The following is a 24,760-nucleotide window of genomic DNA, read 5'->3' on the forward strand; positions in this document are numbered from 1 at the left end:
TGGGTTTGAACTCAGGAGCCTCTTGCTGTTAGGCAACAGTGCTAACCACTGAGCTCGAGCGCTGCTCAGAAAAGAAAAAAAAAAAGCACACTGAGAAGATGCTTTATAAGAAGTTGCATGGGACGGCTAAAAAATATGTGACATAAGAACCCTTCCTAGCTGGCACTAGTTCAGCAAAACCATGAGGGACCTTAAAGCAGTTTTTCTCCTTTAAAGCATGGACATTCTTTCCGATGTTATCCTGCTCTCAACACTCTGAATGGCGATGTCAAGCATCTTTGGAATCCAGCCTTGTGGACGAAATTTCCAGCTACCCCTGCCACCCAGCCGCAAAGGCTGCATATATTTATTTTTCAACATATACATGTATGTGACATATTTATTTCTCCCTTGATAATCCTGCTGTGAAGGCGAACTGGAAAAAAATCAAAGCAGTTGCATCAGCCAATGTCTCTAATGAGCCAGAAAGCAAGGAATGAAAATCGATGAACTGGTACTGTATGAACAGCAGGTAGAGGAGACTGACTTATCGTCCTCCTCCAGCTGTGTGTAAATCCAGCACACCTGCGTCTATCTGCTCTAAGATACAATCAATGTCTATAGTGAGTAAAAGCGAAAAAACCTGAGCCAGTCTACACCACAACTGTCTCGCTTTTGTCTCAGTGTTTCAATAATATGCTTCCTTAGGGAGTGAGGGCTGTCTTCACTGCATAGCTGAAGTGGAAAAAGGGCCTGTTTCTCTTGTCAGTGGCTTCTAAATCAGGGTGACCTAAACCTCCAGGGCCACACATCACCTCAGCACCCCAGGAGGGACTGGAAAGTAATAAATGACAGGTTTTGGGAAGGAGTTATGATGGACCTGAATTTGAGACAATGTGTGTTGTCCTACGCAGTGACAGATGGTGTGAGACTAGGAGGTAGCAGAAGTCAGACTTACCTCAAGGCTGTGAGCGGAAAATCCAGCCTGAGACATCTGGAGGCCAAACGCTGTCCCATTCTTACTGGTTCCTGTGTAAACAAGTCAGTTTTTAGAGTTTTGAACCACTCCAGCGGCACAGACGTTTTCTTAAAGGTGAAGGAACTGGAGTCTCAATGTAAACAGCATGACCACTAAGAGTGTAACAAATTATTGCTTTGAGTTTAATTTAAAACTTTTACTATTTAATATTTATTATTACTATTATTATTATTTATCATTTAATATGAGATGTTTACAACATGATACCCTTTAAAATGGGAATGTTGTCAAAAAGCTCTTTTTAACAATATGTATTTAATTTAAAGTTACACAACAGAGAAACAATGTTTTTATGCATATTGCTATTTGTTTAGTTTCTTTTTAACAAAAGGACATTTCTGCCCAGAGACCAATACATTTATTACACTCTCTCTTTGCAGTTGCTATAGACAAGATTATTATTTGTTATTTATTAGTTTATATTAATCATTTATTGTTTATTATTTTTGTTCTTTCATTATTATTTCTGAATTTTGCCGCATAAACTTAATCGTACCCGCAGTGTTGTGAGTGCATCCCTAAAAGCCTCACTTTAACCATGAAATTTTGGTAAACTAAAAGTCTTGTAAAACCTTCCAAACTGAAGATTCGCTCTCCAAGTGCGTCCACAATATCCTTCAGCGCTGACTCATCTGTCACATTAAAGAAGTGTTTGTCATCCGGGTCGCTGGCAATGTACTTGATTTCATTGAGAAAGGCCTCGGGGTTGATTCCTCTGCGGTTGTAGTAGCCAAGAACCTAAAAAGATCAGATTAAACAGTCTGTCACTAAATGCATGAAGCCAGGACCAGCATAACAAATCTCCCATCCTTTAATACCCCTGAACCGAGCTGATATTCGCACTCATTGAGCAGGTTTTTGATAACCAACTCCTGTTGACTTTCAGCCAAATGACTCAAAGGGCTTAGCCACTGAATGGAAATGAGTGCGCCCTATCTCCACAGGAGTAATGGCAAAAACTAAAAACGTTCTGCGGCTTTGAAGAGATCATTCACGCCGTCGACTGCTCCTACACCGAGTGTGTGTTTGGAGCTCTTGGAGGACTCTGAGTGTTTTGGCTCCATTTGTAACTCTTGAGAGAGCTGCTATAATTGAACCCCATGAAGTCACCTCATTAATGTTTATGGTGTTTCATTGCTCCACAGGGAATTTACTACCCCTTAGAAAACCAAGTTCAACCTCAACTATAAGCCATGTAATCCAGTTCAATAACTGATCTAGCAGACTCACAGCAATGGCATAGCGGGTGATCCCGTCCTTCTCACTGTCCTCAATGGCTTGCTGGAGATCAGCACTGTCATGTGACTCTCCGTCAGTTATCACAATCATCACCTTCTTGGCCCCACGTCGTCCTCCGTGTTTGAAAGCTTGTGAGCTGTGAACATGTTTACTATGTTTAGTAAAATGCAGTACAGAACGGAGGATTAGTGAAGTGTTCGTTTGGACTAACAGAGTTACTGTACCGTGCTGTGTTGATGCCCAGAGCTGTGTTGGTCTCCTCACCACCCCGCTGGTCGATACTGCGTGCCCTTTTCACTACTTCCTCTACTGATTTGTAGTCACTGAGTTTGAATTCATGGACAACCTTCTCACCATACTGCACAACTCCAACCTACACAAAGAAATGCAGTGACAGTGATCTATAGCAAGAAAAACATCACCTTCATATTAATGAAACATAATTCTGAGGACACGTCAGCCTACAAAAAACACGGAACAACATAAAATACATTAAAGACTATGAACGAACAGCAAAATCTAGATCTGTTTAACATGCCTTCTCTTAGTATTATTATTTTTTTTACAAACCTGTATTTGACCGGGCCCAATGTAGAACTTCTGAAGAATGTTGATGAGAAAAGCCTGCACTTCATACCAGGGATAGATGGAGTTTGAGCCATCGAGAACAATCACTATGTCCATGTAGGTTTCACACCCTGGAATGATAAGGTACAAGCTCCCAGATAAGGATCTAATCCTTTGCAGAGACTTAAAACCATCAATGAATCTCATCATTTAAAAACGTACTCTGAAAGGCAGGGGCGATTGTTCTGGAGAACTTGAAGCTTGCATTGACTCTGGAGCATATGCCAGTGCTGTAGTACGAGCTTCCACACTCATACGACCATAATGGTCCACAGGCCTGAAAGAAAGCATTGATACAAGCAAGATTATTGACCTCAGCATAATACAAAAAGCAAGGTTCATGCCAAGAACAGCAGCATTAAAACCATGTAATCAAAAGACAATCTTGTGGGAAGTTTTTCTTTTCCCCCTTATTTGGACAACTGCAATCTTATGTGTTCTCACACGCTCAAAATGTTCTGCAGCAGCAGGCCATTAGTGTATGTTATATTTCATAAAACATAACTCATTTTTAAAGGGGCTCTCACCACAAAGCTGTTGTCTTTAGGGTTAGATGTAAGCGTCATTCCCAGTCTCATCTTGTCCTTTCGCTCTGATACGTTTGTCAGAGATATCCTTCCTTAAGGGAAAATAAATTTCACTGAGATCTATGATGGACTGTTTCAAGCACACATAAAGAAATACGCTATCCCAACACAATCTGGGACTTTGGTTTGTGTCAGCAACATCTACATCCTCAGATCTAAATGTTTACTTCACGAAACTTCTTGTGAGTACCTAACAAGCACAACATGTGCAACCCGTATGAAGAGGCATGTGGTAACATTTGCGGCAAATCACACAAGTGGAAATGCACATAAACTGTTTAAAAAAAATAATAAAATGTGGAATGCACGGTATGGTACCCACACTTCTGTCTGACACATGTCATCATGATGTTTACTGACACATGAGGTGAAAAGCAAGCGGGAACTGTAGTAAACAACTTCACAAAGCATGCATTCATTTTGCATTTATGATGGTCTCTGTCAGTGTTTGGACTCTTTTCGTGATGCTCTTTTAAAAATCGAGGGGTGTTTTGTAATACTGCACCTAAATTGAGCTTGGCGCAACCATTGCCGTTGGTTCGTTTGCTCAGTGAGCATTTATAAACATCCCCCGTCTGGTAAGCACCGTTCATTTCATAAGGGGCACCCACTAATAACCTGAAAAACAAAAAACAGAATCCAAAAGTTAGTCACTTAAATGTTTAACAGCAACAGCATCAAACTTTCTTGTATTTAAAAGTAAATTTTTGCCCATTAAGTAACTTTCTGAGGGAATAGAATAGAATAGAATAGAATAGAATAGAATAGCTTTTTATTGTCACTGTTACAAGAACAGTGAAAGGCAGTTTGGCATCTCTCCATGTGTGTGGAGTACACAATAGCGTAAGTATTTACACAATGACAAATTTACATTTACACAAGAAAGATATGTACAAGTTATACATACACCTGCAAACATACACGCACATACATACATATATGTATATATACATATTTGCATCCGTACATGCATACACACACATATTTCCACATACACACTTACATCTATATACATACACATACATGCCATCTAACTAGCAGGTGCATTGAGAGGTGCAGTGTGATCAGTGATATTGCACATTGAGTGGGGTGGGGGGTGCTGTTGGAACTATACTAAATAATGTTATAATAAATACAGTTTAAAGAGGTAGGGGTGTTGTTTGCATTGAAGTATAAACAGAAATACGATTTATAAATAAGGTGTAATGTCCATGAGTGTTGGCAGTGCAGTTATCCTCCAATCAGGGTGGAGGTAGGGCATGTTTGACAGCCTGTGGGTAAAAACTTCTGTTGAGTCTGTTTGTCTTCGACCTGATGGACCTGTAGCGTTTACCAGAGGGAAGGGGGGAAAAAAGTGAGTGTCCAGGGTGTGAGGGGTCTTTAATGATGATGCTGGCTTTCTGCTGAAGTCTGCCAGTATAGATGTCTCTGAGGGGAGTTAGTGAGGTGCCGATTGCCCGCTCTGCTGCCCTCACCACCCGCTGCAGTTTCCTCTTGTCCTCCGCAGTGCAGCAGTTGAACCAGAGTGTGCAGCAGTAAGTCAGAAGGCTCTCAATGGTGGAGCGGTAGAAGTTTACTAGCAGTCTTTGGGGTAATTGAGCCTGACGTAGTTTCCTGATGGTGATGGTGAATATGATGGTGACTGTTAACATCAAAGAGGAACAAAAAAAAAAAACACATGGGCTGACCTAAAATACGTAATCATTCTTTTTTACAGGGAAGTCACTACGTGTAATCTAATCCAGCACTGCCCCATCTCATAATCATTAACAGTTCCACGCAGTCGCACCAGCTGGCCAGTACAACCAGTCACCACTTATAAGCAATATCTTTACAACAGAGACATCACAGGTGCATTTCCTTCAGTAACAATAGGAGGAAATTATATCATTTGCATTTAAGAATCTGATCAAAACACTCAAGTTGCTGCAGGACGTCCACCATTAATGTCAGCATTTTGGAACATAGCATCAAATTCAACAGCAAGGCTAGAAGCCATTCATATTCAGACGTTATCGTAGTTTTTAGCATCGCTTTTTCAACATGCTGCAGTGGCTCACTGAGTGACAATCAAAACTACAGATGCAACAGCAAAGGAAACAAAAACCCTTATGCTTTATAACATGTAGGACAACTTTTGAAGAGTGGAGACGTGAACATTATTTTTATTGCAGGAAAAGACTTTGGTGGTAAAGTGCAAACTGCAGCCAGGACAGAAACAAATGCATTATACTCAGTGACATTAATTTAGTTTGTTGGGGCACTAGGGCCCCCCTCCAATTCATCACCACTACAGTATGATATAAACAACTGACATCAATAAAAAAAATTGCACACTTTACCCAGTCATATTAAATATGTGCTCTGCTGGACACACATGCTCTACTTGCTAGCTAATGTTAAATATCTAAGTAAACAAAGGAAAAATTTGATCTACTAAAAGTAAGATTATTCAAGACTCTCTCTAACATAGTGAATGGTAAATGGTCTGTATTTATATAGCGCTTTTGTAGTCCCTAAGGACCCCAAAGCGCTTTACATATCCAGTCATTCACCCATTCACACACACATTCACACACTGGTGATGGCAAGCTACGTTGTAGCCACAGCCACCCTGGGGCGCACTGACAGAGGCGAGGCTGCCGGACACTGGCGCCACCGGGCCCTCTGACCACCACCAGTAGGCAACGGGTGAAGTGTCTTGCCCAAGGACACAACGACCGAGACTGTCCGAGTCGGGGCTCGAACTGGCAACCTTCCGATTACAAGGCGAACTCCCAACTCTTGAGCCACGATCGCCCCGTGAAGGCTAGAGTAGCAGTAACTGGAGAGAGTGGACTAAGGTAAGACCCCTTGGGTGGGCTGGTTTCTCTTACTGGGACTGCAAGATGCTGCAGTCTAAAGTTTTTCACTCCCCGGGAAACAAGCTGTGCCGCTGATTATGCAGCTAGAACAATATCAGCTACTTTGCAACTACCTATGCAGACAAAACCAGCAAAGAAGCCAGAGTGATCTTAAAGGTAGCCCAGCAGCCAGAGCAACAGGTAATAAAGGGAGTAAAGATGAGTCAGTTTGTAGCTTCCATGTCTACAGGTACATGTGTCTATAGCAGAATCATTGTGGCAACCACTTTAAAGTCTCTTTGGGCTGGTTTTTAACTTTGCTTTGTGTTCGGTAAAGTGGACAGTGTGGTGAAAATGTTGAGAACAGCTTGCAGCGCCAAGGTAACAAAACAAGAGGAAATTAGGCTAAAGAAACTTAAATAATGTTTTCCAAGAAGGAAGCCAGAAAAGGCTGTATCCACAGAGCTGAATACATTTTTTCAAAAGTGAAACTCAGGCTTAAATAACAGGGCTGCTTGTTTCTCCTGAGAAACTCATGATGGCTTGGGTAAAAAAAAAGAAGTTTGGACATTAAAGGTGACCGCGCGAATATTTAATACTCCTGCTAAGTGTCTTTGGATTTGGAGACTTGCTGAAGTCTGAACATCTTAATGTGTTAACGCTAAGGTCTAATCACTGCTACAATAATGGTTTCACTGGGACATCCAAGAGGAATAACTGACTTATTTGAGAGCTGTCACATTACTAAACTGAATTTAGATGTCCTCAAAGAACAGTGCTGAGTGCCAAAGATTCTTTTCACATGACGAATGTTTGTGAGGAGTCACTCCTGTACTTGACTTCACAGTAGGTTTCCTGTGTGGGGTCAGTGAGGTCTAATAAAAGTCACTAAAAAGTTTTAGACGACTTCATTTGATGGAGAATATAAGTCATCTGGTGTGTTTTCTTCAGGGCTGATGGAGGGCGTAAAGATCTCAAGGAGGACTATAAATCAAAGGAGTTTCCAACAAGTCCTCCAAGGTAAATAATCATATCGGTTTCTTGTTCCTACCTTTATATGTGGCCCATTTGCTGAAATAAAAAAATCATATAGCAGAGTTTTATGTCTAAGAAAGAGCAACACAATCCACAAAAGGAGGCTGGAGGTGTCGTGGAGGCATATTCCTGCTGATTTTCAGCCAGGAAACTGGCACGAGATTCCCACTTTGGACCATTTCTTTTTCATTGTTAGTTTTTACATTATTTCTGAATCAAAGTTTGTTTGACTGGCTTTGTTTTCAATTTAACTTAACATTTGGTAAGTTTTAGCCATCAAGCCTTGCTGGTTATAGCTACGATAATATATACTACTGTGCAAAGTTTTGAGCCACATGTCATTTCCCATATTTTGCTAGGAAAATGGGAAATAGGTGCAACGATTTCTTGAAACAGCTACAAACATACATAGAAATACAGCGCATAAGGCAAAAACAGAGTTTTTAAAAATCAGATGAAGTAGTCTTCAGGAATGTGTAATTAGGCATACCTCAGCTTTTTCTCCCTTTTTTTCTTCCTTAAGAATTGCTTTTTGACATACGCCCTTCCACTGAGACAGTTTCTGGAATTGCTGGAATTGCTGCTATTTCTCAAGGACATGACTTTCAGATACTGTTCATCTGCTGTAGACAGTTCCGGCTTGCCACTTCTTTTGTCCAATTGTCCAATTCACTTGACCTATTTTCTCAAAATTTGTAGAAGGGCACACTGCACACCATGTCTTTTAGCTAATAGTTCACGTTTCTGGTATCGTTGGCATATTTTTGTATCTTTAATAAAATGGCAACAGAAGATGTGCTTTTGCAATAGTCTGCTAGCAATAAAATGGGTTTATCAGCTAAGTTGTCTGTTATGTGTAGATGCAACACTGGCTCATCCCTTGAGTTAGGTCCCTTTTTTAGGTTTGAATGATTCACAGGGCAGTGTGAAGTGGTCTAACAAACAAAACACAAGAAATCGTCAGATACAAGACTGAAATGAAAGAGACGACTAAAGAAACCCATATGGAAAAGATATATATAAATCTTATAAAGTTTGTATCTGTCTTGTGTGAAACTTGTATGAAAAGCATACAAGAGTGAAAACAGATATAAGATCCCTTGAAAAATCATATAAATGAAACTTGTATGTTTTGGATACTTACTAAAACAATATATGAAAGTAATGAGAAAGTAGCCACTTTCATGAGTAAATCATATAAGCCTTATATGATTCACTATATGAAGTAGGCCACATCTTATGTAAGTCTTTTATAAGTTTTTACTATTTCTTTTCCATATGGGAAAATTCCTCAAGAAAAAGAAAAATACAAGAAGGCCTTGGTCCTTGTGAGCGAAAAAGAGAAAAAAAAAGGAATAACAGGGATGCTTTCTGTGCACAGTACTGTGTACCTGTTACAATATTAACTCCACTGTAACATAAATACAGTGGTCCCTCGCTTTAACGCGGTTCACCTTTCGCGGTCTCGCTGTTTCGAGGATTTTTTTTGGGTGCAATTTTGCATCCTTTTTTTTTTTGTACAGCGCATTGTGTTCTGCGTCCTGATTGGCTGTAGACCATTGTCAATCATATGAAAACAAACAACAAAAAACCGTGTCAGCTCAACAATATTCTTTATTATTGATCTCTTAGAGTCAAGCATTGGGGTGTTTTGGGTTTTCAGTATCTTTAACTGTCATGATTGTGTTAGATTTAATGGCACATCATTTCTACATAATTTAATCTCAGGCTGCCTTTAGCTCAATCTTTAATTTTCACATGTAGAGCAGAGTCACTATGTACAGCATTAAACCTGCAATAAACCTGAACAGCACCAGTCAGAAGCAACATTTCACAATACATACACTGCCATAATAAGACTGGAGTCTACACAAGACTGTTTTATTTAAACTCCACAAATAAATCAAAGCTAAAGTTGTGAATTAAAAAAAACCCTCAGCATTAGTGGCAAAACCTATAGTTTTAGCCACTAATGTCCGTGTAATGCTGGAATAATGTTGTAATAACAGAAAATTTCGAACTAATTAACCTTTGTCAAATATGGTTGTGATAGAAGTTAAGAACCTTTGATGGATTAGCAGTAGCTGGTATTAGGTTACTGAAAAAAACACACAAAGATCACGGTGATGAAGGAGTGTGACGTACAGTATGAAAAGTTTTAAAAATGACACGAGTTAAATGGGGAAAGCTGGGCTGGTTTTAGATTATTGTCCATTTTGTGATTTAACCACTTTTCATTATTTTTGTCTTTGACACAATCTGCATTATTACCATTAATTAAAAAGGAGCAGATCTGGCAGCCAATATCACATTCTTACTTAAACTATGTAAAATAGTTACTTTTTCAGATTTCCTGAGCTCAACTAATTTGGGCATTAAAAGGCAGGTTGTATCCTAAAATAGTCACATTCCTGGAAAGGCTTCGGAAAATTCTCTAAGTCTGCGACAAAATTAAACAACATTGCAGTCCAAGTGAAAATAACAGGGAAAGCAGCTGGCAAAAAACAGCTGTGGTGCCCCAAAGGAAAGATACTGTACACCACTTTATAGCAAAAACAGACCAGGATCAACCTCCTGCATGGACCTTTAGGCCAAAATCTCTCAATTAAACGAGGACGGATCTTTAGCTTAAGTACTTTGAGGTTAGGCTCATGATTGTCAGACTTTCTACCTTGTTCCAGTACTTGACATTACATGATGTCCATGATTTCAGTGGGAATCAAAGGCTTGCACTACTAAGCACTTAATTAATAACAACATTGTAACACTTTGATATTTACATAAATGTGCAGTCAATCAGCAATCACAGCAGGAAGATCCTGGGTTCAAATCTACTGCCTGGCTCGTCTCTGTGGAGTTTGTTTTATACTTCCTGTGTCTGCGAGGTTTCTCTCCAGCTTCCTCCCACAGTCCATACAAAAGCATGGGTTATATTAATAGGTGATTTTGAAATAGCCATAGGGGGTCATGTATGTTCACCCTGCAACAGCCTATTCACTGAATATCCAGCTAGGTTAGGCTCCAGCAACACCTGCGATCCTGAACTGGATAAGAGGAAGGAAATGGATGGATGGGTGGCATGTGTCTGATATCCCCATGTTGGTGTTGTTCCTACATCATCCTAAAGTTGATCTAAGATCAACATTGCAACTGAACAATCACATTGTCATGATGTTATAGCTTTGCAATGTGGAGGAAAAAGAAAAAAAGTGAAATCCTGCAAGTATTCCTACATAATCTGTATAAAATACATAAAAAGTACCCAATGTTTGCCCTTTAAGAAAATGAAAAGGAATGATTACATTTTGTGTTTTTCCTTTTTATTCGTATTTGTTCACCTGGGAAGCTAGCTCCCGATTAACACAGTTCTTCTGTATTAACTTAATGGACTGTATTGACAGCAAAGTTCCCAAGCTGAACCTTGTGATGGGAATGTTTGATTGTGAGCTTTAGTTGGGAAAGTTCTTCTTGGGCAGCTGTAGATTCACTGTAGCCACATTGTACAATCAGGGCACAATCACCAAAAACTTAGCGCCAGCTGTGATTTGACATTTTACAGCAGCAACTGCAGACAAGGGGAAATGTTGTTGTAACAGTCCATCACTGCACATCAAAGAGGACATCATATGGGAGCAAGCTTCAGTGTTATTGCTCCTGAAGCCAACTTTAAAAGTCTCACAGACTCTGAAAGTCATTTTACCACAGTGGCTCCAGCAGTGCTCATATTTTCATAGCTATTAATATCACGATTATTACTTCAGATATTGCTATCCCTTGGCCAGTGGAGACACAGCAGCTTAAGTTCAGGTCAGGATACATCTACCTTGATGAAAAGGGATCATTGTTGCCTTTGACTTGGATGCCTGCCTTAGGACCTCCTGAATTTCACCAGAAGCTGTTCAAATAATCATGTTCAGGAGCTCATTATGGTCAAACGCTAGCTTTGGTTCATCATCACAGCAAGAATGCTAATGACGATGAAAGAAACTATTTAACCCAAAATGAACACATGGACCTTTTCTACCGTGGTTACCAATAAATACAGGATTTGGGGGTTTGAGGAAGTGCCATCCCAAAGCCCAGCCTGTCATTAATGTGGTCATTTTTTTCATATTTGGAAGCTGGAGATATATTTGCTGTGAAACCACATCCATGCCCCAAACATGAGTGTGCTACTCCAGTGTCACGCTTGCTCATCACATTCTGTCCGTCTGTATTAACAGGATATGTTTCCTTTTGTTAGTGCTGCCTCATTAATTGAGGGGGATTGTTATGGTCACATAATTATTTTTCGAAGACATTCATTTCCCATGTCTGCTCTGCTGGGGGACATTGAGTTGACGCTAGCAGCAATCAGAGGATTATGAGACATTAACAAGCTCTTAATAGTTTTTTTTTTAAACTTACTGTCCTCAAGTACGGAGAGGGAGTGAACATCCACATCCACCATTTTCCACCATGGATTATCTCAACAGTTACTGAATCGATTAGACTGGATGACATTTGGTTCAGACATTTATGGTCTCCACCAAACTTTGCTGACTTTTGTGAGGACTTGTCTTAGCATAACCAGCAGGTCCAAATTTTCAGTTGTTCAATAAGCTATTGTTATATTTACTTGGCACTATTGTGGTTTGGGGATTCAGATGATCAGATGGTGACCACAGTTATACATGTTTGTTTTACAGGTATTTATCATTCCCTGACAATGTAAGGGTAAAAAAACTCAAAACATATAACTGGATCTAAATATCTGAAAACTGCTACAAATTTGTCTGCAGACACTATGGTTCCCAGATGATGAATCGTAATGGATTTGGTGGTAACTTTTCCTCTGGAAACATGTGGTTGACATTTGTGAAAACTGAACATTAAAATTTTGCCCTCACGATCAAATGCAATTTTTTTTCTGATCCTTTCACTCTGTAGCTCCATCATAAAAATATCCAACTTCTACAATAACTTAATTTTCAACTAAACACCTTGGTGTTAATGGACTATAAATAGGGAGTGATACACTATTTCTGTTCTTCATTTTGGGTGTTTTTGTTCCTAGTCACATAACAGATACATTCTGCAATATTATAGACAGAAATTAAGTTTGATAACACATATATAACAACTATAGACAGTAAAAAATATCTGTGTTTCTTCTGGTTCAGAAAAATTAAGCTAATGTGTAAGTGCCTTAAACCTGGATTTTATCTGAAGGCCACCAGATTGCAAAAGTTGTGACTTCAAAAAGACTTCCAGTCCTACAGATGTCTACAGGAAAACAGCTTTGGGACTTGACCTTTTATAAACACTTTCCTGCTGAGTTTATAGGCTCAGTCACTCATTCTGGGTCATGCTGAAGTTTAATTCTACTTAAACTATAAGAAACCGAGCAACCAAACTTGGCACATAGCTTCATCTTCATCTTCACCCTGAAGGTTTTTATCTATTGCATATCATGACATCATCATGCAGCCTAGCAACAATCTATCAATAAGTTAAAATGAGCTGTTATTAACATTTTTGAATCTACAACAGCATCACAACAACAACATTTAATCAATTTTTGAATTATTATATATATATTGAATTATTATTGCTGCATTATTATGATAGGATTGCCTGGCGACTACGTACCAGTTGGCTAAAATCACCTGTTTTAATCTTTATGCACCTGAAATACTGCATGAAAACAACCTATTTTTTACTTCATGACAATACCATCTCGTTTAGGATTACATGCCTAGCAACCACCTAGCAACAGCTAAAATGACCCATCTACTGCCACTATTTTTATTTTCTTTATTTTTACTTTTCATGTGGCTAAATCCATCAGTTGCCAACAGGTAAAAAGCCAAAGAATATCATAGCATGGACCTTTAACAGTTGTAATAACATAGTGTTCTTTTAGTGCCTGAATCAAAAGTGAGTACACTGAATTCTCTTTTATAACCTTTTTTTTTGGTGCAGTTCTGCACAACAAGTGAAATAAAAGAAGCACTACTTGAAGCAGAGGTGAAAGCCTTCACAGACACTCTGTAGTTGTGTTTGGTGTGCAACTTCTAACTGAGCTGAGGAGTAGATGTCAGGTCTCAAAAGAGCAGACCTGATATAACTACAGTAAAATAAACAGTAGAACAGGCAGTGGGGGGCTTCTGCAGTGTATGGCACAAGTATGCAGGTCCGTGTATTCCATCAGATTCAAAGACTCTTTGCCAACTGGAGGTAATGTGGCCTCATTTCAGTAACCCAATGAGCGCCTGCTGTGGCAGGGTGTTTAAATCACCCCGTTGAGCAGACATGTGGAGAAATGGTGCATGCCCTTTCCTCTGTAGCTCCATCAGCAGTAATGCACAGACCTCAATAAATGTTGTTGGGCAAAATAATGTCCTTTACAGTAAACACTTGGCAAATAAAACACCCTTAAAACTCAAAATGACTTTTTGCAACTTTTGCACATTTTAATAACTCCAATGTCTAAAAGCCTCTTAAATACTGGAGATTATTTTTTTTAAACCAGCCTTCATTTTGATCTCGACTATAGACGACAAGTTTCGTGGCTTTATTTTCTATGGTTATGACAAAATCTGTTGGCAAAATCTGTCCACAGACAGACAGAGGGGCCTGCCAAAGTTCTTAAAAGTGCCTTTGTAACAGTTCCCAACTAGCTGTCATTCCAACTGCAGTTTTGCCAAAGCCATTTGGGAACAAGGTAATATTAGTGGATACTAAGGGCAAACACTCATGTCTGAAAGAATAACAGACAGGATGTGGTTAAAGTGACATAATTCACAAGACTGTTAACCAGGAGAGTGCTGTTTGAATCCTGTGTCACTTTTGAACTTTTTTTCATTGCTTTGTTGATGTTTGCTGTTTCGCTTCTTTATCCTTTTCAACTTTCTTTGGTTTTCCTTTTTACTCACTGCTTAGTTGGATCATTGGATCCAAAGGATTCAGAAAAGACAGTAGAAATTTACCCTTTCACAACATTAAATGACACTGAATGGTACCTACCAAATTAAGGTTTTGCTAACAAAGCCTTGACCAAGGCTCTGTAAGTAATGCATGTCTTTTGGCCCGTCTCCCTCACCCCTAATCAGTCACACCAGATGGCCGGCCCTCTGTGAGCCTGGTTCTGCTGGAGGTTTGTTCCTGTTAAACAGGAGTTTTTCCTTCCTACTGTCACCAGCCGCCTGCTGATTTGTGATTGTTGAGCTTTTCTCCGTATTATTGTTGGGTTGTTACCTTACAATATAAAGCACCCTGAGATGAGGGTTGCTGTGATTTTGCACAAACAGAATGGAACTGAATGACACGCACACAAAGACTCATAAGCTGAAGAAAATACCAGCTTTGCTATCAGCTGTGATAATAACCTACCTAAATGCAAAGAAACAGCAGATATCTGTGTCTACTATTCTATTTTGGTTCTCAAGTACAGCCTTTTAAATACAGCTGCATTCTTGCCTAACTTCAGGTTTTGGTCATAAAAGGCTTTTTTTTTTCACAGAGTCACTTTCCAGCTGTGATCCTGTTCCTATCCAAACATTCACAGCTGAGGGAATGAGAATTCAGACAAGTCTGGAAAAGTTGACTGCACTATAGATTGGCGCACAAGCTCACGGGCCTGTCAGTAAGTGTAAAAATTCTAGTTCTCCAGTTGAAGGGAAAGTGGAAGCCTAAAGAGCATAAATGATCTGGAACAATCCACTGCAATTTACAGAATGTGTGTAGTTTATTTGATTGACTTATTTAAATCTTAAATGTTAAACCACATGTGTAAATATACTAAATAAAAGCAGTTTCACATGATTTCAGGTCCATGCAATCAGCAGTTCATTCTGAACATTATACATACATGGAACCCAGAGATAGGGAAAACGGCATCAGTGACAATATACTGTAGTAGATATGACAGGATTTAGTCAAATTTATTCAGTGGAGGTAAACTCCAGAAATCACCCTACAGATGTGTAGCAACTGCATAGAGGAAATACGAACTCATACATGCAAGTCAGTGTGGATAAAATGATGATATAATCTAAACTTGTTTTAATGATCTGTAGCTCTCATTAAAGTGGTATTTTTACATTGGCCACAGCTCATGCGACATTCCTGCATCCAGCTGAGAGCTGTCAGACTATGTACTGTGCACACACTCCCACATACACATACAAATATACACAGACAGTCTTGCATAAGTGCACAGCTGTTTGATCACACACCAACTCTTGCTGCTCTGACTAAACAGTCTTTTAAAACTGAAATTCAACAGAATGTGTAAGATGTCTGGTGAACAGACCGACGAGTCATAACTGAGTAAAACAACTGGAACACTTAGTGCTGCAGGCCACAGTATTTTCAGCCGGGTAGTAGACTGAGTAGCCAATACACAGATACAGTATTGTTACAGTAACTTTACCAAATCACTGAAAAGACAACTACTGAAATCTGCACACTTTTCACCAATTTCTATTTATCATATACGTTATATTAGATGCACGAACACCTAATAACGGTGACTAAATACCAATCCCCTCAACTGTGTTTTGCTGTATGTGGTTTACACACTGTTTGCACCTCGTTCTCAGACATTTACAGACAGATCTGTTGACCTTTATTCCACATGTGTCAGTCTCATCTGACCTTTACATTTCTGGTAGACATGACCGACTGACATGGTTGCTAAACAAGTTGGCTTTTCAGCATAATATCTCTAGTAAGTTGCAGGTCACAGCATTTTTTAGACAGACAGTAGCCAATACACAGAAACAGTATTGTTACAGTAACTTCACTAAATCACTTAGAAGGCATCTATAGAAATCTGCACACTTCACCAAATTGGGAGTGGTATTTAGTTTCTACTACTACTACTGGGACTACTGCTAATAATAATAATAATGATGAGCAGATCCATTGATTGGAAACATAAAGTCCAAAGCTCTCTGTTAGCTTCCAGCTTTGCTGAGTCGCTGAGTCGTGATTTTACCAGGAAGCAGAAGATGGTAGTTTTGTTTCCACCTGGAATATTGTAAAACTGCTTAATATGAACCATGCATGTACAACACTAAAGGCGTCACATGCCGGGCTGCCATAGAAGACGTGCAGCAGAGGATGAATAACTTTGCCAAGGGGAACAACTAAAAACTACACTAAAAAGTACACCATTGTATCACCATTAAGGAAAAACACAGGTATTTAAATTCAATTCTGCTCTTTGATTGAGCTAACTGGAAACAATTTCTTAATGCATTGTACTGCAACAGTAATGAGATTATGTTCTGATTAATCCAGTAAATGTCTCTGAAGTGTGGGTACGTTGGTACTATGGAAGAGCAGGACATGACCTACTAGTCAGCTGCTTTGCAATTTAAGCCTTGTGGGCGACTGCTGTACTACAACAAGGTAAAATGAATGAATGATTGAACGAATAGGTGAATGCTGAGCATCCACACACACACACACACACACACACACACACACACACACACACACACACAGAAAAAAGGAAAAAAAAGCTTCAAGAGCGCAAAGCAGTCATTTTATGTGTGTGACGCCGCTCCAATGTAAAGTATATGTGGGGCAAAACAATGTTTGACTAGACAGAACCAGCAGGAGGGAAAAGAGACCATGACACTATAAATAATCTTCTGTTAGAACAGGTTTATATGCTTTAATAATTAGGGTATATTTAATAATGGGGTATATTTAGAGAGCAAATTTTCAGAAACACTTTAGAGAAAGGCTGCAGTGAAGATATGTCATGTAAGAAAAGCATGAACCCCAAAACATCAGTGTATTCTGTGGGAGAGAATACATCCATTTGGTGTGGACACAAAAAACACAACAAGGGAGTTTATTAAAAATTCAAATAAGAATTATAACGTATAATGTTAAACATGTAAAGCTGTATAGGTCAACATAAAAAATGTGGTCTCACTATTACAATGTTGCACAGTTTCTGCTGTCATCATTTAAACAACTGCAGGAGGTTACTGGTCAGAAAACTGAAAGGGAGGTTATGGAAAGCATTTCATAAAATTCGTCACACTCGTTATTTTCTGGTGAAGGACTCTGGAAGTAACTGAAGTCAAGTTTTTTTTTTTAATTGACATATAATTATATATCTATATAAACACAACTAATGGTTTTTGCACACACACATACACAGAAGCAAGACCTGAACATGGCACGGTGCCAGCACAATGCTGGCTAAAAGATATTTTGGAAATGCCAGAAACTAATTCTGGCCACCACGTGGTGCCAGTTGGCCTAGTGCGCATCAGGAGTTTGTGCTATGAGGTAATATGATGAATGTGAGGTATTCGGTTCAGAGCTACAGCTTGATTTGCAAGCACAAATTACTGGGAGGAAACCACCACAAGAGAGGTGCAGTAGATCACTTGCTTACACAGGGAAAAAATAGAGACATCCCAACATCTTTGCCAAGTCAGCTGTCTCTCAGCTCCACATCTTGTCAGCAAGTATTTTACAGTCATTATTTCCTTGACCTCTTAATCTTAGCAACTGATCACTAAGGTGAAGTTTGACAGTTTTATACCAGGCTAAAAATATGCATTACAGTAAGAGATACTGATATTTTAAATAAAATAAAGACAGTAAAATTCTGCAATGCAATAAAAGTAGCCATTGCACCAGCAGAAACCATCATAATGTCAATATATGAGATTTCCACTGGATGAAGATGTGTATCACACACAAAGAAAGCCAGGCCTCCTGCCACATGGACTAAACTTGAGATCGCTAGCCGTGAGTTGCTCGCCATCACTCAGCAACAGCTTGATTTGAAAGGATATAATATTTGCCAAGCTACAAAACATCAGTAAAGAGAATTTAACATGAAAAAGCTGTAATATTTTGCAAAGACGCCGTGCGTAAATAACATGAGTCCTTACCATTTTTCTCCTCCAGCAGCCACATGTTGCTGAACAGTGTATCCAAACTGTGCTTGTTTAGGGCCTTTAATGATCCTGTATTTCTTTGTGTCGATGTTAAAGCAGTCGTGGAACCCTTTGGAAAAGAAAATACAAGTCTTGTCAGCAGCGATATAAGCAGGACTTTAAATACCATCTCCAATGGCATTAGTATAATCCAAATAGAACATCTAGATTCTGTGGTAAATGTTTGTGCTGAACCTCAGCATCTGGCCTGAATACAACAAAGCGCGGCTAAGTCCTCCTTACTCATCCTCAAAATAATCCCAAGTCTCCTGCTCTAGCCTAAACACAGACTTCCCTCCTAACGAAACAAATATTATTCAGATAAACTGAGCTGTCTGTCATGATTGACTGACACTTTTCCATTGGACATCTGCAGACCCAGAGGAGTTTTGGTTAAACGTGTGTCAACATGGCCACCAACATAGCATATTTTTTTACTTCCATAGGGCATACTTGACAGACATCAGGGTTGTTTACTTCATCCCAGTATGTCAGTCTAAGGCGAAGTAGAAGAAGACAAAAAGAAGAGAAGCAATTGAAACTGACATTATAATTAAAAGCCGGTGAAATATACTTGGATGCAATCAGAGGGCAAGAAGAATACATGTGCACTTAAATTTTTCTCACATTTTAGGCATCTTATAAAAACGTCTTGTGCAAAAGCACAAACCACCAATGCCATTTTTTAAGATTTTGCATGTCACTAACTTAACCTATTATATTTTATTAATGCTGACAGCAAGATTTGGCCTTCAAATTTCCATGAAAGACGAGGATCTTTGTGGAGGTGACGAAACGTTACTTTTGGCAACAAAGAAGGGAAAAAACGTAACTGTAATGCAGCTCTGCTTTCCTCTCAATTCATCTCCCCTGCTTCATCCATCTTCTGCATAATTTGCTCCCGAACTCTCTTCCGCTAACTGCTATACTTTATACTGAAGAGTCCCTGCTCTGTTTTTTGCTCTATTAATATTTCAGCTACTGTAAGTTCAGGACTCACTTTTACCTTTGCACTACATGTTACTGATATCCCCAAAACTACACCGAGTCACGTTTCAGGGAAAAATCATCGCCTAAAGAGAGAGACATAGGAGGGAAACTGAATCACGCTTGGTGCTTAATGAGACAGAGGTTTCCTTCAAATTAAAGTGTTTTCTCACAGCTGGAGCTGCAACGCTGAGCTGAGAGCTCAGAAGTCTCTTCTTTTAACCACCGGGGACCTCTGTACTTCTTACTTTGTGGCTCTTGTCCTCACACTGTAGGGTTTATTAAGTCTCTCACACTCAAGCAAAAAACCACCACACACAGTTCATTCCCCATGAATGAGACTCTGGGGTCACATTGAGTCAAGTGAGACGTTTCTTTCTTTGCCTGGGAAATCTTTGATAAATTCAAGTGAGGGAATGTGCAACAAAGCTGGACACATGTTCAATTAAAGTTACTCAATAAGAAACAACAGTTCAAAATTCAAGACAGCTGACTCACAGAGAAAGATAGGGAGAGAAAACTTGCTGCTGCTGTAACTTAACACACACAGTTTTATTTACTATTTTTAATCTGATGTTGCAATTATGAAAACATTTCAATATTTTACTGTCGAATATTTGCACTCTAATTACATTAACTGGTGATTCTAAATTACCCGTAGGTGTGAATGTGAGCTTGAATGGTTGCCTGCCTGTTTGTGTTATCACCCTGTAGTGATCTGGTGACCTGTCCTTGGTGTACTTTCACCCTGTGCCAGCTGGGATAGGCTCCAGCACCCCAGCCAATCCTGAATTGGATAAATGGTCGAGAAAATAGCTCCATGGAATCTTTTCTCTTCACTTGCATCAATGTATCTGTTTATCTGAATGTCCAGCAGCTGATCACATGGTATATGTACCAGTCTAACATTGTGTACGTTTCTTTGAGACACCTCTCAACAAGTGTTTTCTGTTCATCACCTTTAACAAAAACTCTAAGATCTTCTTGGGATGTTAGATGGATCTGTTGGGTATTCAGGTGTTCAAATTCCTTTTTTTAAAGTATCAAGGTGTTGGTTTGGAAGCAAAATACAAAAATGTGTGGTCACCCAGAGCCTCAGCGTAGCTGTGGCAAGTGTGCCAGGAGTCTGTTTGCTGATTCATAAAGCTGTTTTATTGGCTTACAGACTATTTTAATGAGTGAACTCTTTTATTGAAGCAAATTAGGGAAAACTTTATGTTAGAAACCACTTTGAAGACATCAATTTAAGCGGTCAATATTCTGCCACTGCTCCAAATTTAAAAGAATGTAGAATAGGATCACAAGTATTGTCAGAATGGTTAAATAACAACTGAATTGCTTGTAATTTATAAAGATGTTCTATATTAAAAAAAAATATTGCATTGTTCTTAAATCATAAATACTGCAAAATTACCACTTTAGCATTGCTTAACACAGCAGACCAGATTTCCGTTCTGTTGGTGCTTTGAGATGTAGAGGAGAGGCTGGATGTTGAGTCCGAAGACAAATGGGCCCTCTACAGAAATGTGAATTTGTCTGCATTCCTTAGATAGTGAATATTTAGGCATGTTAATAGGCTGTCTAAACACAAATGAAACTAAATATTTGCCTTCCCATTTCCTTAGCATGCATCTGTAAACTGTGGCCAAAACTGACAGTTTGGGGACTGCAGGCAGTTTTAAAAAAATAAACATAAAAAAATAAATAAACTGAGACCACACTTCTACCACAGCTACGCTTGGATTCCCAACTACACAATGAATAAGTCATTCATATTTTTCTTTCAGTCAAGTGACCTCAAGTATCTCATGATTTGATTGGCATCACCGTAGACTGTTTGTTCTGCTTCATGAAAAGCTCTCTTAAAGTGAAAGGCCGTCTCTGCCACGCAAACTCTTCAAGTAAATATTGACACATGTGCCACATTGCTCATTTCCTGTGGTACGAAAGGTGCACACGACCAGCTCTTCTTTCATCCTATCCCATAACGTCCCATTAAAGTTTCTATAAAGCCACAAACATATTCAGCAAACAAAGTTGAAAATAAGTCACTGCGATGGAGCCGTGTGAGAATAAATTAGAAGGAATCTCTTGAATTTGTAGCGTGGGTGCTGTGCTGCATCATTTCATAGTTTATTTTTTTGGGAGGGGGGATAATTATAAAATACTACAGAATTTTATCTGTTCTGATATCTGATTTCAGCTGCCGGTTAAGCAACGCAAGCAGTTATCCTCCTTTTCTCGGCTGAAGATGAAGCAAGGAATGTTACAGCTAATAATCTCACAGTCCTTGTAACAGAGAGAGAAGTGTCAGGGTAAAAAGCATGAGAACTGAGATCATCCAGTTTCCATTTAAAGACACTAAAGTGGCAAAGCAATTTAATATTCTCAGTAATATTAGCAGCTTCTAACGTAAGGTCAGAGTCTTGCTGGGTTTCCTGTGTACCGGTTTCTTTGCCCAGATAAATAAACCTCAGGCCGGTGGCTGCCGGTGTGACTCACATTAGTCTGCTGCTGCTTTTGGCCCAACACCAAGCCGCTGGAGCTCCACCGCAGCCCCGCTGATATAGAGCAGCAGTTTGGATGAATTGTGCAAACTGCTGGCTTGGACACATCCTCATATCACACACACACGCATGATACAGCACCGTGACGTCTCCTCTTCTTCGCTGATTTTTTTTAATCTATCCTGACAATCACTTGTGATGTGTGTGTGGAAACAGCACCTGACTGGTGTTACATGACCAGGAGTGAGATCTTTGGCACATACGGGTCTTTGCATAAAAGTAAATATCAGAGGAAACAGAATGCAATGATTTTCCATTGATCCATTCTGGATTTCCAGTGATCCAATGGTTTTCTCTGGAAAGATACACTTCATGGTATTTCACAGTTGACAATATACTTTCAAAGATTTCGGCGCCTTATTTCACTGTTATCTATGCCAAAGCAAATACTGTGGGAGGCATGGGGTGTGTAAAACCAGATGCTCCAAGTACACAGGAGCCAACTGGGCACTGCTAGGCTGTTAACCTTCTGAGTTGATAAAAGGCTCAACAAGGATTCAGACTAAATCTCTGTAGCTGGAGGTGGAGCATAAATTGCTATCGGTCAGTATAGCATTAACTAACTGTAACTAAAACATGAGCAGCTTTTAAATACAGATGTAATGGACTGAAATGGTTTTTCATTGATAAATAGGTATCAGGCTCCTTAACACAGATAGTCGTTCAAAGTGACAAAGCTCTCTGGTGCCTGCAGGACTTATAGGTCTTGTCCACAGGGCAATTGAAACTAATTATTTAGCTGTTAATTATAGGCAACATGTGTCTTCAAACCATTAAACCCTGTTACAGTTTCTTGGATGTGGACACACTGAAATGAGGTCATTTTTTCACACAAATGCACAGAAAGAAAAATAAACAGTTCATACTGTATATTCTGCTGGCAGAGTGCAACTAAGGGACATGTGCCTCGTGATGGAGTTCACAACCTATATACATATATAAAAGTTTCATATTCATCACATCCAAACCAAATAGACGTATTTAAAGTTATCTTCATTCAAAAGTCATTTGAGGCCACACACGGCAGTCCACAGCCTCTTGCTTGCTTTCCAAAACATCTCCCACTACATCACATCTTCTGCCGCAGACTCCAGCTACGAGGTCAGTTACTCTATTACTGTGGCATCAATCCAAAGGTTTGCTCCAATAAATTCCAAAACTGATCCAAATATTTACAATAGACATTTCCCTTTCTCCACTCTTCAGTTTCACATTATTTACCAAACTTGTAAATTAAAAACCAGTTTGATTCCTCTTCCAAATAGTTTGAAAAGAAGTGAATAATGCCTTTCTGTTGAGGAAAAAACAGGCAAAACATAATGTACAGCCACAGTGACAAGTTGCCCGGAATTTTATGGAAATGTTTCCTCACATAATTTTAGGAAATGCGGCTGCATTGTGACTATACTGAGCTCAAATGTAACCATACAGAAATCTCCAGTGCAGCCCTGCATCGGTTACTGACGCTTCTACAGGCCATTTAAAGGATGCGGTTGATTTAATTAGCTTTACTAAACACTGGGACTGCATATTACTTTAGACGATAATCATAATAAAGGTTTGGCTTTGAAAAGTACATGCATTTGATGCATTTGACTCCGTCTCTGTCATCCTGTTACTTTCACCCTGTCTGGATGTGGTGCTGCTAAAGTGATTACACTGGTAATTGACCACATTTCTGGCTGAGCACCACCAGTTCTCCAGTCTCTGTAAAGTTGGCACTGAAAAGATGGCATGAGATTTAAGAACATGCCTGCTTCCAGTGTGACACAGAGCTTCTTTGTGGACCTTTAAGAGACAGCGTATCTTTCTGTAAAGCAAATGACCTTTGCCTTGCTGTTTCTTGATACTCATGTGCACAAATACCCTTTCATCCACTGAAGATACTTAAATCTCACTGTTCTAGTACAGAGTGCACAGATTTGCAAATAAAGTATCATAATACTAACAAAATAAGTCATGTAGTAAAAAAAGAAAACCTCTTTATTTTAGAAATGTTTCCTGCTGCTCAAATGAGACACAGTACGATTAAATAAGCATTATATTTCTATTATTATAAAGCTACACAAGGAAAGACGGTTAGATCCACACATCAGTATGATACAAGCACACATATACACTTACAACAATAAACACCTTTAACTCACCCAGCTGCTGGCTGTAGATCCAAAGCAGGAGAAAGCAGTAGTACTCCATATGGTCTGCGGTGCAAGCGTGCGTCAGTGTGATGGTGTACGAGTGATGACTGCTGTGAGGGTGTAAGTGGTGGGCTGAGGCACGCACGGTTAAAGATCCCACTCTGATTGACTCGGAGTTAAAGTGCTGCCTATATCTCGGGGAAGTAGGAGGGGACTGTCGAAGAAGAAGGAGGTACACAACAGCAGGGCAGGGATTCTCCGTCTCTCACCAACTCATTCAGCTCAGTTTGGCCTGACGAATCTTTTGAAATGATTTAACTCAAAGTTTCAGTAGAGAACTTTTGAATGTGGGTTTTTATGATGGCATACATTTGGAGATTTGAGGTGTTGAGGTGAAAAGGAGATACACACATCTAGTTTTCGAACATATAAAAAAAAAAACAATAACCGGTCAAACTTTTAGAGTTAACTTGATTTCCAAAAGATTCTTTGGAAATGGTGTAAATCAGCAGCAGCACCACCTTTCCTTTTCTCATTACAAGACTAAATGCGCTTCTTTCAGACTCGACACCACAAATGCTATCATCATGGCACAACCACAAACTGACAAGTATATTAACAGTGGCAAGTAATTGCGGGGTTGGTATGTTACCTCATGCGCTCTCACTTGAACCATGTTCAAATGCAGAATATAGACTGATCTAATTTATGTAGTAAGGCGGATTTTGTGTACATTAGCTTTCCTGAAATCACTCTGTGGTCAC

General features: G+C 39.4%; 1 protein-coding gene across 1 annotated transcript in view; it reads right to left on the reverse strand.

Moving 5' to 3' along the window:
• Positions 1-24,135, reverse strand: part of itga11a (integrin, alpha 11a) — a 51,141-nt gene extending 27,006 nt beyond the window's left edge. Inside the window, exons 1-10 of the mRNA XM_031744474.2 lie at positions 24,006-24,135; positions 18,260-18,374; positions 3,977-4,089; positions 3,412-3,503; positions 3,047-3,161; positions 2,828-2,955; positions 2,482-2,630; positions 2,249-2,393; positions 1,591-1,756; positions 938-1,008 (exon numbers count right to left, since the gene is read on the reverse strand). Of these exons, the coding sequence (XP_031600334.2) occupies positions 938-1,008; positions 1,591-1,756; positions 2,249-2,393; positions 2,482-2,630; positions 2,828-2,955; positions 3,047-3,161; positions 3,412-3,503; positions 3,977-4,089; positions 18,260-18,374; positions 24,006-24,054 (1,143 nt within the window). The 5' untranslated portion in view covers positions 24,055-24,135. The remainder of the gene's footprint in view (positions 1-937; positions 1,009-1,590; positions 1,757-2,248; positions 2,394-2,481; positions 2,631-2,827; positions 2,956-3,046; positions 3,162-3,411; positions 3,504-3,976; positions 4,090-18,259; positions 18,375-24,005) is intronic.
• Between the last annotated feature and the right edge of the window lie 625 nt (positions 24,136-24,760).

Source organism: Oreochromis aureus, linkage group 1 (genome assembly GCF_013358895.1).
Source record: "Oreochromis aureus strain Israel breed Guangdong linkage group 1, ZZ_aureus, whole genome shotgun sequence".
In the NCBI taxonomy this organism is placed as follows: Eukaryota; Metazoa; Chordata; class Actinopteri; order Cichliformes; family Cichlidae; genus Oreochromis; species Oreochromis aureus.